At 39.4% G+C, this 16769-nt stretch overlaps 1 protein-coding gene across 1 annotated transcript; it reads right to left on the bottom strand.

The window, feature by feature from the left end:
* On the bottom strand, nt 2324–11453 carry LOC109211234 (uncharacterized monothiol glutaredoxin ycf64-like). The gene is made up of 3 exons (XM_019374744.1): nt 11052–11453; nt 9822–10091; nt 2324–2570 (listed from the first exon to the last, which is right to left on the bottom strand). The coding sequence occupies exons 1-3, from the start codon at nt 11266–11268 to the stop codon at nt 2515–2517; spliced, it is 543 nt and encodes a 180-aa protein (XP_019230289.1). The 5' UTR covers nt 11269–11453; the 3' UTR covers nt 2324–2514.

Here is a 16769-nt window from a genome sequence, read left to right as displayed (position 1 = left end):
TCGCAAAGATGAGGTCTATTTGGGCGGGAATTCCAAATCTAGCCCTAAACTCAGCAATAGTCGGCCCCTTCATCAATGACTCCGAAATTTTGGGGTCATCTTCGGGCAACTTGGAGAAGTCATACCTAGCCTTCTCGCTATGGGGGATTATCTCCTCCACTGTAGGAAAACTGTCATCTTCAGCAACCATGGCCACCCCATCATCATGGGGAGGCATGCGAACTGCCAGGGAGACTGGATCAGGTAATCCCTCTGAATTAGTTGGGTTAACCATTTTTGTTCGTTCTGATATGGAGAAGATGCAGGCGCAGAAGAAGTATAAGCGGCGGAAATTATCAGGACCGATGAAAACAGGGATGCAAGAATGAAGGTAATAGCAGGAACACTAGAAGAAGAAGGAAGGAAGATAAAAAGATATAGTATTTGAAAAGCACAAAGGATCAGGCAAAGGATCTTTAGTCCCTATTTATAAGAGCCAGGGCACCTTAATCGAGAATACAAATCGTCGACGCCCAACACAAATGTCGATACGGCAGAGGCACGGGAAACGATGCAACACATCGAGAAAATGCGTAATAATGACGCATGGTATCGTGACGTCACTCTGAATCGACGAACGATAAGTTATGGCTCATAAAGCGCCACGTTATCATCTCGCCCAGAGTGCTCGACCCGCTCGCCAATAAAATTTTCAACTACGACTAGCGAAGTCCACTCATCGAGGTCATCCGAGAGACGGCCCCGATAAACGGAGGGACTAACTGTTTGGGTCAAAATCTGTCTAAGGGCGTTCGACACAAAGTGATGTTACCAAATGTAATTTGGCCGAGGTCGACTAGTAACTAATAAGACTCATCGCCGAGTAGCCGATCATGGTCGAGGTCAAGCATCAGAAGGAGCAGTAACGGCTAGTTTAGCTAAAGGATCTTTAGGAGAATATTCCGTAGGATATTCCTTGTACTTGTGCTTTTAGGGTTAATTGGGGGTGTGTCCCTATAAATGGAAAGAGAGACAAGGAAAAAAGCATGTAATATTATCTGATAAGAACACTCTTGAAAAGCAGACTCTCTCTAGATAAATACAAACATCACTTTTCTAAAGAGATTCGTTTTTGTTGATTATTCTATACTTTTCCCATTAGATCTGAGAAATTTTCCGATATTCTCATATTTGTCTGTAATTTATCATTGTCAAAAGGAAGAATCATCCACCTCATGCAATATTGGGTTAATCATTCTCCTTATTTACTTTAGTGTCATTTATTGTTATTTAATGCTTGATATTCTTCCCCCATTATTGACATTGAAACATTAAATGCACGTTGTATTTATTCTCTCCCAACTGTTAAGCATCATCCACATAGGCCAATTATAGATCTGAAGTTATTATTGTTAACTAGGTTCAACCCCTCATTACATAAAATTAATTAGTTTAACCAAAGGTTTACATTTTTTGGTCAAACAGTTTCTTGCCTTTTGTTCATTACTGTTGCGCTTTTTTTTTTTTGCTAAGCCGAGGGTCTAATGGAAACGGCCTCTCTATTCCCACAAGGCAGGGGTAAAGTCTATCCCACTATGTGTGATTACAGTGGATATGTTGTTCTTGGAGAAGTCTAGTATATATGTGGGATCAGTTCATTTTTAAGGTGTCAACAAATGAGACATGTACATGAAATTGATTTTCAAATATGCTCTCCAGCGGCTTGGAAATAAAAGCAAGGGAGCTCCTAGAACCTCATGTTCGAGAATTCGAGTGCGCACGACCAGAGTCCATCACCAATAATAATGAATTAGTTTCTGGGGTTCCTTTTGGTGTGAGGAAAATATTAGTTGTAGAATGTTCTCTCAACCGAGAAGATACAACTTTAGTGAACTGCGATATCTTGAATATGCATGTGTATAAATTCACAAAAATTGTGCTCATCGCTTAATTCGATATCAGGTGTCCTTTCTAGTAACAAAGTTGTAACCCACTACTAATGCCCTACATCTCTCTTTTCCATTCTAACAAAGTTGTTCATGGACTCCAACTTTGTTTGGGACGCGTAGTTGTATTTGTTCATTGTTAGCATACCTAAAACATTACCAATAACAGTCAACGGCTTTAGAATACAAAAGACCTTTGAGTCTTTAAATATAGGAAAAAGGACTCAAGTTTTTATAAATAGGTAGAAGGAATTCGTTTTGTATTAGTGTCAATAACACATATTTTAGCGTATATCAATCATTGAACAAGCTTTCTACTCATTGTAAAATGCATATTGTCATGCAATATTTGTTCGTGTCAATTGCGTTGAAAAAAATAAATTATATAAGTTTGCATTTCAAGCACTCTGCAATGATATACTTAATGGATGCAATTGAAAACCGTATTTTCCAGAATGTATTCATGTCATAAAGTCCAGTCCTTGACAAGGAAACAAACATAGAGTATATTCTTATCATCTGCAGTAAGAATAACATACACCTGATAGTCCATAACTATTCAAGAATGGGTTTATCACATCTGAATCCATCAGGAGCACAACGTCCTTTCTAGCAATTCTTGCAACTCTCCGCTCTTGTATGCCTCTGTAATAACCAAAAATGCAACTTGTTAAACTCCAATCAGTATGAATCAAAACTTGAAGCAAACCATGATGAAGGCAGCAGCATTGAGTGCTCAAAATTTTGTCTTCGTGATGAAGAGATGAAAGCTGAAGTAAATTCCAAAAAACTAAGAGTATAATACCTAGACGCTGGTTATGAATAATAAGCAAGTGGTCTAAATAGTCAAGATAGTCGAAGTGGAAAGAAGTTGACCGCGGTTGCACGCTTCGACAGCCAACAAATATTAATATTGGAGGGTGATTGAAAAGATGGAACAGGGAGGTGTTCAGTAGAATAGAGATCAACATAGCAACCTTGCTTACAAGTTCTGGATACTATTGAAGGAGGAGGGGCTCAAAAGAAGGAATTCAAGGTCAAGTCGGAAAAATCACTAGTAGTACAGAAGGTGTGATGCTGGCAAAAAATACGAGGAAGTGATGAAAAAAGGAGATAATAATACATGTGTATTTAATAGAATGGTAAATGCACATGCAAGAGACGGTTCGATTAAAATAATATATATTGATGGTGCTAGAGAAAGAAGGGGAACTCCAGGAGTGATCAATTGCATAATGGGAAAACTAACCATCAGTGTTACGACAATACTAATCAATCTTATTTACCACATGAAGAATTCCCTGATTCATTTAGACTTGCCTCACATCCAAATTCTATGATTGCTCAAGACGTCGCTCTTATAAATCAGAACTGCTACCTCGCGTATGAGATTCCTCAGAGGTTGCAGTGACTAAGGATCTAAATTTTTAAACAACTCACGTTCAGGTTGCAGCTTTTCTAAGTAATAATCTTGGAACTTGATGAACTGATCTAAGTCAGAACCTTGGAACTAAACGCACTGACCTCGACAGAAGGAAAAAGTGGTCTTCCCGGTGAAATCCTTTTACATTTAATTGGTGTAGACTGTAGAGGCAGGATGGAAGATGTTCAATATCCATGGAAATTCATCTGGAAGACAGAGTCTGTCATAAAGGTAGCCTTCTTTAGGTGGACAGTAGGATGGAAGTTGTCCTAACTCAAGATTATCTAACGAAAAGGGAGAATATGTGGAGCAACAGCAACTGCATGTACATTCCCTGAGCAAAATCAGTGGATACCTTTTTCTACACTATACAACAACAACGGCCCAGTGTAATCCCACTAGTGGGGTCTGGGGAGGGTACGCAGACCTTACCCCTACCCCGAGGGCAGAGAGGCTATTTCCAGGAGACCCTCCGCTCAAGAAGAAAGAGACGATATATTAGTACCATCAATAGAGTCACCATCATCATCATAATAATAATAATAATAATAATAATAATAATAATAATAACAATAAAATTAGCAAATGATTCAAAATCACCGGAAAGCTCCACGGGCGCATGATTAGCCAAGGGAGGCTAACGTGCACCAACGATGGCAAGGAGACGCAAACCAGTAACGCCGGCGACTGAGGGCACAACTCCGGTGAACTCAACAATGCAAAATTTCACTCCATTAACGTTTGGAAGCTTTCTACCACCTAAATTCCAACCAATTCTAGAAGAAAAGGAGCTAAGTGAGGACGAAGAAGGAAATAGTATGCAATGGAACAGTAAAATTGCTGTGACTGCAAAGGAAGCTCAGAAATCTAAGGAACAACTGCCAACCAGTCCAAAACGACTTCAATTCTCTGACGCGGGATCTTCACAGCCATCCCCAGATCTAGATCTAACAGATAAGACAGAGATGGCAAAGGAGTTGAGGAAGCAAAATCGGAACTCCCAGATGGGAATGAAGCTGGAGTACATTCAGCCAAGCCATAGAGATGGTAAGATTGTCATTCAAATTGAGGAAAACGATGTAAATGAGCTACAGGAACATTGGGCAACTGCTTTAATTGGATATGTACTTGGGGACACTCCATATGAGAAATCTATGGAGAGTTATGTTGAATCAGTCTGGGATTTTGTTACTAAACCTCAGATCTTGTATCATCAAGATGGATATTATGTGTTTCAATTCACAACGATGGAGGATAGAGATGCAGTTATGCAAGCTGGTCCCTATTCATACCATAATAAACTGTTTATCTTACAGAACTGGGAGAGAGATTTTCACTTTGATCCCAAATGCATTACTACTATCCCCTTGTGGATTCACTTACCTAGTTTATCAGCTGGATACTGGATTGCTGATGCACTAAGCAAGGTGGCAAGTGCAGTTGGTACCATTGTATACAGATAAGTTCACAGTTGAATTGAACAAAATCTCCTATGCTCGGGTGCTGGTGAAAGTTGATATTACAAAGCCATTAATGGAGGAGATTGAGATAGTTACCCCCACTGAAACCAGACAACAGGAGATAGTGTATGAATGGAGGCCAAAGTTCTGCAATGATTGCTTACACTTTGGTCATGACAGTTTTGAATGCTGGAACTCAACTAAACAGAAGGAGGATGCAGAGTTCAAGGTTCCAAAAAGAAGAAATAGGGGCAGGGGAAGGAAAGTCATTCAGGAATGGAAGCCTAAACCACAGCAGGGACAGGAGGAGGAACAAGGAGAGGAAAATAAAACATATCCTCCAGCTACCAAAGATAGGCAGAGTTCAGAAGATGAGCCACAAAAAAGTATGATGAATACAAAGAAAGGACAAAACTGAAAGGCAGACTATAGCAGAAAAACAGGTGAGAAATGATGAAGCTAGTACTTCCAACAGATTTACAATTTTGGAAGAATGTAGTGTACAAGGAGGGGTGAGCAACTCTGATCCTATACATAAACCACCATGATAATCTGTACTTGGAACATAAGGGGGCTGAACAAGCCCCATAAGCAGAAGGAACTGAGAATCTTTCTGCAAAAGAATAAGATTGATATCCTTGGATGTCTAGAAATTAGAGTAAAAGAAAAAAAGGCAAAAAATATTCTGTATAAGGTAACAAAGGACTGGGGTTACTGCCATAACTACACTGAAGCTGAGAATGGAAGAATATGGCTAGTTTGGAGAACAAATTTAACAGTAAACATAATCCAAGTTCATGAACAATTCATCCACTGCCTAGTGATGGACACTGTGACTGGATATAGGATTTTGCTTACTGTAGTGTATGCCAGGAACAAACAGCATGAGAGGGATAGACTATGGAATGATGTACAGCAGTTAGGGGGACAAGTACAAATGCCTTGGCTCATAAGTGGTGACTTCAACAATGTCCTAACCACTGATGATAGGTTCGGGCAACCAGTCACAATGAATGAAGTACAGGAATTTAAGGAGTGTATGGACAATATGCAAATGACCCCACTGAGAACAAAGGGTTGTTTCTTTACTTGGTGTAACAAGCAAAGTACAGATGATAGAGTGTACAGTAAGATAGATTGGGCATTTGGGAATTTTGAATGGACTAAAGTGTATGGGCATGTGGAAGTTGATTGTTTGGAGCCTGGGGTATCTGATCACTCACCTTTAGTGATCCAAATATGGGAAAGAAGGAGTTTGCACCCCAAACCATTCAAACTGTATATGGTAACTATGGAGTATAAGGATTTTAAACCTGTTGTAGAAAGGATTTGGAAGCAGAAGATGGGGAATGATCCTATGGCTGGTATATGGCTGAAGTTACAAAAACTGAAAGGAGAGACTAGAAGCTTGAACAAGGAGATGGCAAGATATACTAAGAGATTGACCCAAATCAGACAGAAGCTGGAATGTACACAGGCAAACCAGATATTGGATCCCTTTAATCAGGTTTGGATAGATCAGGAAAAGCAAACTCTCCAGGATCTAGAAAAGTGGAGTACTATAGAGGAAAGAATCTTACGACAGAAGGCTTGAGTAAATTGGATTAACCATGGGGACTCAAATTCCAAATACTTCTATGCACAGCTGAAGATCAGAGCCAACAATAATACCATTACTTCTGTATACAATGAAATGGGAGCTAAAATCACTGACCCTAAAGCTGTAGAGGAGGAATTCATATGCTTCTTCAAACAACTTATGGGGAAAGAGACTGGTCTAAAGCCATGCCCAAATACTAAAGTCATCAAAGATGGAAACTGCCTCTCATTGCAACAACAGCATGATCTAATTCAGGAAATCACATATCCAGAAATTGACGAAGCAATGAAAGACATGCCAAATGATAAAGCCCCTGGAGTTGATGGCTTCCCAATAGAATTCTTTACAAAACATTGGCAGGAAATCAGACAGGATATATATGATGATGTGAAATTCTTCTTCCAAACAGGCAAGTAACCAGCATGGAACTGTACTGCTATAACCTTGATCCCAAAAGTGCCAGCTCCTACAACAGTGAAAGACTACAGACACATTGCTTGCTGCACTACTGTGTACAAAATTGTAGCAAAGATTCTGACTAAAAGAATTAAAAGGGTGATTGAATCCATAAATAGGGAAAGCACAGTCTGCTTTTATTGAAGGGAGAAGTATTATTGATAATATCCTATTTAGTCATGAACTCTTCAATGGCTATAATAGGAAAGGTTTGTCTCCTAGATGTGTGCTCAAAGTGGACCTAAGGAAAGCCTATGATTCCTTAGACTGGCAGTTCCTCAAATACATGCTTGCTGACCTTGACTTCCCCCAGAAATTCATTCTATGGATAATGGAATGTGTGACAACAGTGTCCTATTCCTTGGTACTAATTGGAGGATTGACCAAACCTTTCCCAGCTAAGAGAGGAATAAGACAAGGAGATCCAATATCCCATTACCTTTTTGTGATTGCCATGGAATATCTAGAAAGGGAGATGAAACAACGGGAAACTCAAGAGGAATTCAAGTTCCATCCAAAGTGCAAGAAGCTGGGAGCAACTCACATATGTTTTGCTGACGATTTGTTAATGTTTTGCAGGGGTGATGCTAACTCAATTACTAAAATTCAGGAGGCTTTCAATAAATTTTCAGCTGCTTCTGGATTGCAAACAAATGCAGAAAAAAGCTCAATATATTTTACTGGAGTGGCACAACACATAAAGGAACACTTGCTAGAACATACTGGATATACAGAAGGGTCCTTACCCTTTAAGTATCTGGGAGTGCCAATGTCGACAAGGAAGCTGAACATCCATCAATGTTTGCCACTGGTAGAAAGGATCACTGAAAGAGTAAGATGCTGGTCAGCTAGATTGCTTTCATACTCAGGAAGACTCCAGTTGATCAAGTCTGTGTTGTTTGGTATACAAACATATTGGGCTCAAATTTTCTTATTGCCAAAGAAGATCATGAAAATGATAGAAGCAATCTGTAGAACTTTTCTGTGGACTGGCTCAACAGAATGCTCAAGGAAAGCTTTGATTGCATGGGACAGACTATGTCAACCTAAAGCTGCAGGAGGTCTTAATATTATAAACATGGGACTATGGAATAAAGCAGCACTGATGAAGCACTTTTGGGCATTGGCTATGAAAAAGGATGTAATGTGGATCAAATGGGCCCATACTTATTATATAAAGAATAGGGATATTGTGGAAATGGAAGTACCCAAAGCAGCAGCTTGGGTGATTAGGAAAATTATTGAGGCAAGAGAGGATGTGAAGCAGATGAAACTGGGACAGCATATTACAGCCACATTGGAGACACTAACAAGACAGGGCAAATTTCAAATCCACAAAGCTTATGTTCAGATGCAGCCTACATTGCAAAAAGTTATGTGGAAAAGTCTCCATCTACACACACATGTTCATCCTAGATTCAAATTCCACCTGTGGCTGGCTATTCATCAAAGGTTAGCAACAGTGGACAGACTCATGACTTTTGGAATACAAGTTCCACTAGACTGTGTGTTCTGTTCAGCTAGCATGGAAGATTTTGATCACTTGTATTTTGGTTGTCCAAAAACAAATAGCTTATGGGACAGAATGTTGAGATGGCTTGGATTCACAAGGCAGATAGGAAGCTGGCAGAATGAGATACTGTGGATCAGCAATCAGTCAAGAAGCAAAAACTAGAAAGCAGAAGTAACTACAGCAACATTTTGCGATGGTTGTCTATTGCATTTGGCGCGAAAGGAATTCGATTAGATTCAACAAAGGCAGATACAATATAGATGAAGTATGCAAGGAAATGGCTATACACATACACATTCACGGGAGGAAAAAAGCAAAATGGCAAAAGAAATTGGAGAGCTTAAACAATTTTCCTTAGAATAGTATATATGACATAGTGTTAGTCGAAAGTACATGTAAATAGACATAGGAGATTAATGGTCAGCATTAATCTGGATGTGTAATGACAGTTTTTGATGAAATAAAATGTTAGTTTTATCAAAAAAAAAAAAAGAAGAGTCATAATAAAATAACAGCAATATAGGAATCAGTGGATACCTTTTTCTACACTATGAGGTAGCCAAAGATATTGAAAATATGTTTTCTTTAGATGTCTGCAACACCTTGGGTTATGTCTAGAAAGTTCTTGAGTGCACATCCATATGGAAAAGCTTCCCATTCAGAAAGGCAGTTAAAAAAAATTGGGAACTTTTGGGATAAAACCCCTTTATTTTGTTCACATTTAAAGTTAGTTTAGACAGATTGCACGTTTGGTACCTCAAATTGAGGGACTTTACAACAAGAGGGCAATTTGATAAAGGTATGACAGGGTTAATAATATAGATGCAAGACTCAAGAGGTAGCAACGATATCCTTACCCATATTAAACCACATTTTAAAAGGAGTTGAAAAGAAACACCAGTTAAAGACTTAAAAGGATGTGAATGACTGGAAAAAAGACTAGCTTAGCAGTTGAGCGTTGGGAAGAGAATGCATGATCAGCAAGGTGAACTATTTGGTATAGGAGGTAGAATTGACTATCTAGAATTCTTGCATTCTCTCCACTATTTTATGGTAGTTACATTTGATCTTCACAGCAATAAAGTGCTCAATCCCAAATTTCAAGAGTTGATAATTCACCATATTGTGAACAAAATTCCAACTTCACGGTAATTCATCAAAATAGCAAACAACCAGGAAAGTAAGAACTATTCACTAAACCTACAAACTTGTTAATATAACCTAAAAGGAAACACAAATATTCCTTCTTGACAGACCAGGGTCCGAATCCCGGCGAACACAAAAAAGACTCTAATTTCTTTCCATTTGCCAAAGCTTGATAGGCAAAGTTTCATGGGACCTGTGCTGGTGCAAGGACCTTGAACATGGTAGAATGGTCGGGGAGCGCGTATGTTAACAAAAAATCTTTTTCTATGCATATCAAAGTATCAATTGGTATACCTACCTACAGTGATGTCACAGCCACCAAAGAACTCCCCATCAATGTAGAGTTGTGGAAAGGTTGGCCAACTAGAATACTCCTTTAATCCTTGACGAAGTGCTTCATTTTCAAGGATATTTATTGTCTCAAAGGGTGCATTTAGCGATTTTAATATCTGAACCACTGTATTTGAGAATCCGCATTGTGGAAAGTCCTTGGTACCCTTCATGAACAGCACAATTTTTTGTGATGTGACAACCTTATCCAGCGTATCCTTCAAATTAGGATTCAGAGCTACAGGAGCATGAAGGTGCATCCAAACACATGTCAGCATTTCTTATTTCTTTGAAGCTGACAAATTGAAGAACACCGAGAACAAATAGACAAATTCCAAGCATAATAAGAGAGAAATAAGAAACATAAAATTATAGACAAAGGCTAAATGAGCAAAAGACTCCTTGTGTATCAGAAGTTTACGAGAAACAACTGGAGCAGCCAAAAGGTCGAAGATAACAGGTTTCTCTATGACACTTATTTGCAGGCATAAGTCGAAAAATTGTAAGTTTTATCTGTGCTTTACCAAAAACCATCAAGCAAGCATCTATTCCACCAAAGCCTGATTAATAGGATGTCATTCACCAAAGGCTTCTTTTTCAACAAGACCATCCTTAAGATCGCAACGCTTCTAAATAACCTAAAAAGCATGCCAATAAAGAGGACGTACAATATCCTAGAATAAGATCTTTTTTCATCTGAATCTTGCTTTACGAATTGCTGCTAGCAATCAAAGTCTTCCGTACTAAGTGCGGTTTTAGAACAAAGAGGATACTAACAACCTTATTGGTATTTAATGCACAAAACTTTAATCTTTCTCTCCACCTCTGAGACTAAGCTCCACACCTCGCTTGACTGGTAAGAGCTTAAATCGATTTGGCCAAGTATTTATACTCTGGGATCTCGATCTATGGATGGTTATAAAAATAAACCACTTTTTCACCAAGCTATTTACTTTTATTGCATGAATCATAAGGATTACATCATTAAACGGCTATTAGAATCTTATACACAAATTCACTCAACTGCACAGACTAATTACATTGCTTTAGAAGAAATGAACACAGAATCGAAATTTCTCCAAATTCAATTTCTTTTCCATCTCCAAATTAGATTTTGCTGAGAAATAAGCAGGATTAAGCACACAGAGTTAAAACCCTAATAAGTTATATGATTATAAGAAATTAAGAATCCGTTTACCAGATAGACAACGAATGGATCTTAATCGTCCGGCCCGGTTTCCGGTAGCAATTGAGCCAGTGGGAATGTTCGAGAACCGAAGAGCACGACCCAAAGGAGATGTGGGGAGCGCTAGAGAAACATCCGTCGAACGTGACTCAGCTGCCGAGGCTCTAATGCAGGGTGAAGTCCTGAAAATGGATGGAAGTTGCGATTGGAGCGTAATTGCAAGCGACATGGTTTACTGTATTAACTTTCTGTAAAGTCGTCTTTGATACGAACTCAAAATCGTGCCCCCAGAAACAGTGGAGTGATATTTATCCCCCAAGCAATCAACCAGTCAGGTGCTCCTAACCGTTGATTTACCACTATACAAGTGCTGTAAACAACAGAGTAGTAGTAAGTTTTAACTCGAGTAATACTACAAGAAGAAAAACATCAACATTAGTTATATGAATCTTCAACAACCATTTCGTTTTATCTGAATCCTTTTAGTGGCGTACTCAATATTCTTTTTGGTTTGTTCCAAAATAAATAACATATTTTTAAATTTAAAAATAAGTGAACTCTAAACTCTCATTTAAACCATCTTATCTTAATGATAAGCTTTTATAACTATGCAAATATCATGGCCCCACAAAGCTTTTACCCCTTAAGTTTTTAAGACCACAAGTTTCAAAAATTCTTTTTTTTTTCTTAAACTCCGTACCGAGTCAAACTAGCTCATCTAAATTGAAACGGATGGGGTATAAGTTAAAGGTTCCATAAAACTATAAGTTCCATTACTCTCACATTATTCTTGCACTGACATGTAATATCTAGCTAATTACTAACGGATCCTAATAGCCAAACATGGTTCTAATGTAAGTGTGCAAATAACGACTAAATTCTCCATCTCAACTAATTGGGATTGCTTATATGACGATTGTTTATATTGAGTCAGATTCTTCCTTAACTCGTATGGATTCTAAATGACTGCAAGTTTTTTTGAGACAATTTTCCTCCATATGGTTTTAGATTTATATTTTTTCCTTGTAACACTCTTTAATCATTATGATTATCGCACGTTGTTTACCTTAGAATTGGATAACAATTAAAGTTATAATATAGTTTTAAGGACACGTGATTTCACCTAATACCAATCGGTAAATGTAAAGATCAGTAATAGAAATTAACAATAAAATAAGGCAAACCAGTGTTTGAACGGTGTTCAGCCCTCGAGTTGAATACCCTCGAACTAATCGATGCAAGAACAGTTAAAGTATAACAATCTGATGAACAAGAATAATATAAGCTAGAAAGTATTGTATTGCTTTGAGATGCGTGAATGTAAGGTGGTTACAAAATGATTAGGACCCTCTTTATATAGTAGAAGAATCATATCTATGGTACAATTTTAATTACGGAAGTAAATCCCGTGATTAGCTAATTAACCGCTTTTGATTTAATCTGTTCCGAGATTTTCGCCGCCATCTTTGACCGGTTACGAATATCCGCTTTTTCGTTATTGCGCTTCGCTCGAAGTCTACCATATTTGGTCTCGATCGTTACTGGCTTCGACCCCGACAGGCACCTCGATCCCCGAACCAGATATCTTGCCTTCGTGCTCTGGTCTGATGCACTGTGAGGCTAGCCCTCGATGCAATTCCCTGGCCTCGAATAGTAAAATCGGGTAGGCCGGTTTTTGCCGTATAGAGATAGTCCCCTCGTTTCTTGGAGTGTAATGAGAAGAAACAAACTGAGCAATCGATTTTATACCTTGACTGGTCATGAAGTCATCCTCGTGACGCAAGCGGCGGAAGTAACTGAAACGTCCTGTCGGTTCATATCGAGGCATTAAAAGACTGTCAGTTGCGGTCGGTCATTATTGATTCTGAACTGTCACCTTCATCCTATAAATGTGCTTTCCTTCTCTTTGCCCAAACTTTACTCTTGATCTCTACTCTAAGCTTCACAACTCTTTACATCTCTTAAGCTTTTCTGCTCTGCACAATTTCTAGGTTTCGTTATCAACCTTCCCTCAAAACACCAAGCCTTATCCTCATCTTCTTCCTCTAAACATACACAAAAATAATGAAAACGTCAAAAACTGTTCCTCAAAAGGAAAATGCCTCTTCACCGCAGTCAGCCTGCAACAAAACACCGGTGGAGCCGCGCCCTGAGGAGTGCGTCCCCGAGAAGGGGTGTGTCCTTGATTGCGACTTCAAAGTCGAGAAGACGTCGTCGGTCCCTGGCGGTGAGAGCCTATGCCGAGATATATATGCTCGATAACTAAGAGTGACCTTGAGCAGGTAAAGAAAGACAGCCATTGAGAAAACAAGGAGGTGGTGATTCCGGCCCCCGAAGAAGACATCACTACCCATGTGGAAGGGTTTCTAAGTGTTTACACTTACCCTTTCACGCTAGGCCCTGTCGATCCCGTCATTATCGACTTTTGCCGCCAATATCAAATAACCCTCGGTCAGATCCACCCTTCTTTTTGGCGGATTGTCATTCTGCTCTGGTTTTTCGCGAACAAAGCCGAAGGGATGCCTTTCGCCCTCGACCACCTCATTAGATTGTACAGCCCTCATCTCTTTCGAGGCGGGTTAATAAAACTCCAACGTCGGGCCACCAAGGTGCTATTCTCAAGTATAGATGAGGTCAAGGATCGAGGGCGGATGGGAAGGTTCGTTTGAGTGAAGACTCCCGACCTAATCCCGTCCAAGAAGATGCCATTTCCCGAGGAATGGAATATGAAGCGTAAGTACAATCCGACCTTCAGCTTCCATTTATTGTTTTGTTTTCTTTGCTTCTCCTTATCGACATTCCTTTCTATGATGTAGTGGTCGCTTGGCTGCCTGGTGCAATTCCTAACCTCGAGAGCTGGGTTCGGAAACTGGCTTCGACCTCCTCGTACGTTGAGCGCTCATGGCGCGATTTGGCAAAGGGCCGATGGGAGGCCAAAAATCATGGTAAGCCCTTTTTCACATACTCGATGATTTTTGCTAAAACCTTTCTTTTCATACTCAATTGATTTCCTTTCATATAGGCCTCGGAAAAGATGCTGTCATGAAGCCACCATCTGGGGAGGAGAAGGTTTCGCCCCCGGCCCCGAAGCCGGCGAAGGATAAAAAGAGAAAGAGGGTCTCGACCTCCGAGACTCCAAAGCCCAAAAAGGGTAAGGCTCGTAAGTCGAAGAAAGACACCACCATCCTGCCTGCAGATGTAGTTCAGCGACTACGAGATGAAGAAGAGAAAAATAAAGATGCTGACTTCGAGTTGGTGGCCCGAACAAAGAGGAGACCCGAGGCCACAAAGGCTGCTGAGCCGGTGGGGGTCGAAGAGATTCAACCTCAAACCGATGAGGCCTCGAGGAAGGCCCAAGCAAAGTCCCCAAGTCGTCATAGGCTGAAGATGCTTCATGCTGAAATGAGAAATCGATGGGTGTGCCTAAAGGGGCTTGCTCCGAGGCCCTTCAAAGTGAAGAGAACGCCCCATGTGACTTTCTTGGGGCAATAGATATTGGCGATTTTCCGCCCCTCCCTACATTTTCTAAGGGGAAAATTCAGGAAGCCCAGGCCATGAGGACCCCCGATGTGGAAAGAGCCCACGAAAGGGAGGATCTTTTCCGTGGTTGCTTTGCGGGAGTCGAAGATGCTACCGACCTGAGTGAGGCATTGATACTCTTTGATGAGGCTCAACGACTTCTGAGCCGGGTAAGTTTCAGCTCCCCTCATCGATATCACACTTGTATTTATTTCTTCTTGACTAATTTCTTTTCTTTCTACATAGGCCTTGACATCGGGATGCGTTTAATGGTCCCGGGCAGAGCTGAGCCGATGCGAGGCCGATCTTCAAAAGCTCACGGAGGAGAGAAATGCCCTCAAACTTCTCAGTGGGTAAAAGGAAGAGAAGATAAAGGACCTCCGAGCTAAATTGGCCACAACTCATAAAGAGCAGACCGACCTGATTGAGCAGGTAATAAAAACTTTTAGAAGCTTGATATATCAATTCGGGAACGACGATTAATACTTCGATCTGGCAGGTTCGGCAGAAGGTCGAAAAGATCGAACAGCTCTGTGAGGAGGCCAACATGATAAGGGCGGAGACTTTGGGATGGAAACAAAACATGGACCACCTTGCCTCGGAGAAAGATGCTAATCGAGCCAACTGTCAACGGCCGAACGTTAGCTCTAAAGCATGAAGGAGGAAAGCTTTGCCCGAGCAAAGAAAATTGAGGAGCTCGAGGCTCGGTTAGTCGCCGAACTTGCAAAGGCTACATCTGAGGCAGAAGAAGTAAAGGCTGACGCGGAGGCGATCTTGGTCGTCTATCTAGCTGATGCTGAAGTTGCTCAAGCCCGAGAAAAGGAAGTTGCTGATACCACTCAGACTCGAGCATATTGGGCTATCGAGCATGCCAAGTACCAGCCTCGAAGAGAGACTCTTGAGGAGATTCATGCTCGTGGCTTTAACCTTGTTGTCGAAATCAACAACGCGAAAGAACTTGAGCTCGAAGCCAAAGTGTTGCTCTCTTCCGATGATGATGATCCCGGTAGCATGAGTGGATCCGAGAGCGGAGGGGATTCCGATGGCGAAGGTGCACTACAACAAAACTGATATTTTGCTACGAAATTATTAGCTATGACATAAAATTCGTCACTAATAGTTTACTTTTCGTGACAAAAATTACATTTCGTCTTTTAATACATAAGCCACATACTTTTAGTGACGAAACACAATATTTTGTAGCAAAGTTTTGTCCACTAAATTTTCCCACCAAAAATTAAGTTGGCGCCAATTATTAAATAATATTAGCCACGAATTTAAAATTATCAGTGACACATTATTTTGTCACTAATAATGTACCCAATTAGGGACGAAGCATTATTTGTCTTAAAAATAATTAAATTTTGGATACGAAAAAGTTTCGTCACAAAAGATATGTTATTACAATAGTGACGAATTAGAATTTGTAGCTAAACAAGGTAAACTTTAGCCACAAAATTTTATATTTATTTTTGACCTTAATTTTTGTCGCTGATACTGCAAATAATTAGTGACAATTATTTAACTGTCTCTATTGAACATACAATTTAGTCACAAAAAAATTTTGTCACAAAATATACCATTTTTAATTTGCTACGACTTTTGTAGTTGAATTGTGAGATTATTAGCTACGAAATTATTTTTTAGTAAAAACTAAAAGATCGTACTTTGTAGATAACTATAATTCTAAAGGTTTGTTCATGCAACATACATATAATTACTTTAAGACTACTTGAAATTGAAATTAAAATAATCATCTTTGACAATTATCAAGTTCGAGAAATTAGAACTCCATTTTTACTTATGTTAGAAATTTTAGAAGTATTTTTCGTTCTAGCACAATTCAATTTCTTGTTGGGATGTATCATGTATATTTAATTTCAAGTAGGACATGGATCATTCAAATTGATTCTTAGTAAACAATTTATGCCGTGAATTTGCCTTAAGTTTCAAATTAATGTACCTTTCTTTTATTTTGTCTTACTAAACTTGCAACATGATTGTTGTTTGTTTGATTAGAAGGAACACAATTTTTATTCTAGAAAATTGCACATTATATATCAATTTAAAATATATGCCTGCAATATAATATTGCATCAAATTGTATTTCTAATTAATATGTTCTTTTTATATCTTATTAAAAACATCCTACGGACTTACTCGTGCGATCAAATCGCCAAAATTACATTTTTAATAAAGAACTTAGCATCG

Source organism: Nicotiana attenuata, chromosome 2 (assembly GCF_001879085.1).
Source record: "Nicotiana attenuata strain UT chromosome 2, NIATTr2, whole genome shotgun sequence".
NCBI classification, from domain to species: domain Eukaryota; kingdom Viridiplantae; phylum Streptophyta; class Magnoliopsida; order Solanales; family Solanaceae; genus Nicotiana; species Nicotiana attenuata.
This window is presented reverse-complemented; position numbering and strand designations above follow the sequence as displayed.

Coding starts and splice junctions, on each gene's coding strand:
- LOC109211234 (XM_019374744.1), bottom strand. CDS start 11,268: ATGTCGCTTGCAATTACGCTCCAATCGCAACTTCCATCCATTTTCAGG. Junction 10,092..11,051: donor ATCCATTCGTTGTCTATCTG/GTAAACGGATTC, acceptor ATGCTCCTGTAG/CTCTGAATCCTAATTTGAAG. Junction 2,571..9,821: donor TGGCTGTGACATCACTGTAG/GTAGGTATACCA, acceptor TGGTTATTACAG/AGGCATACAAGAGCGGAGAG.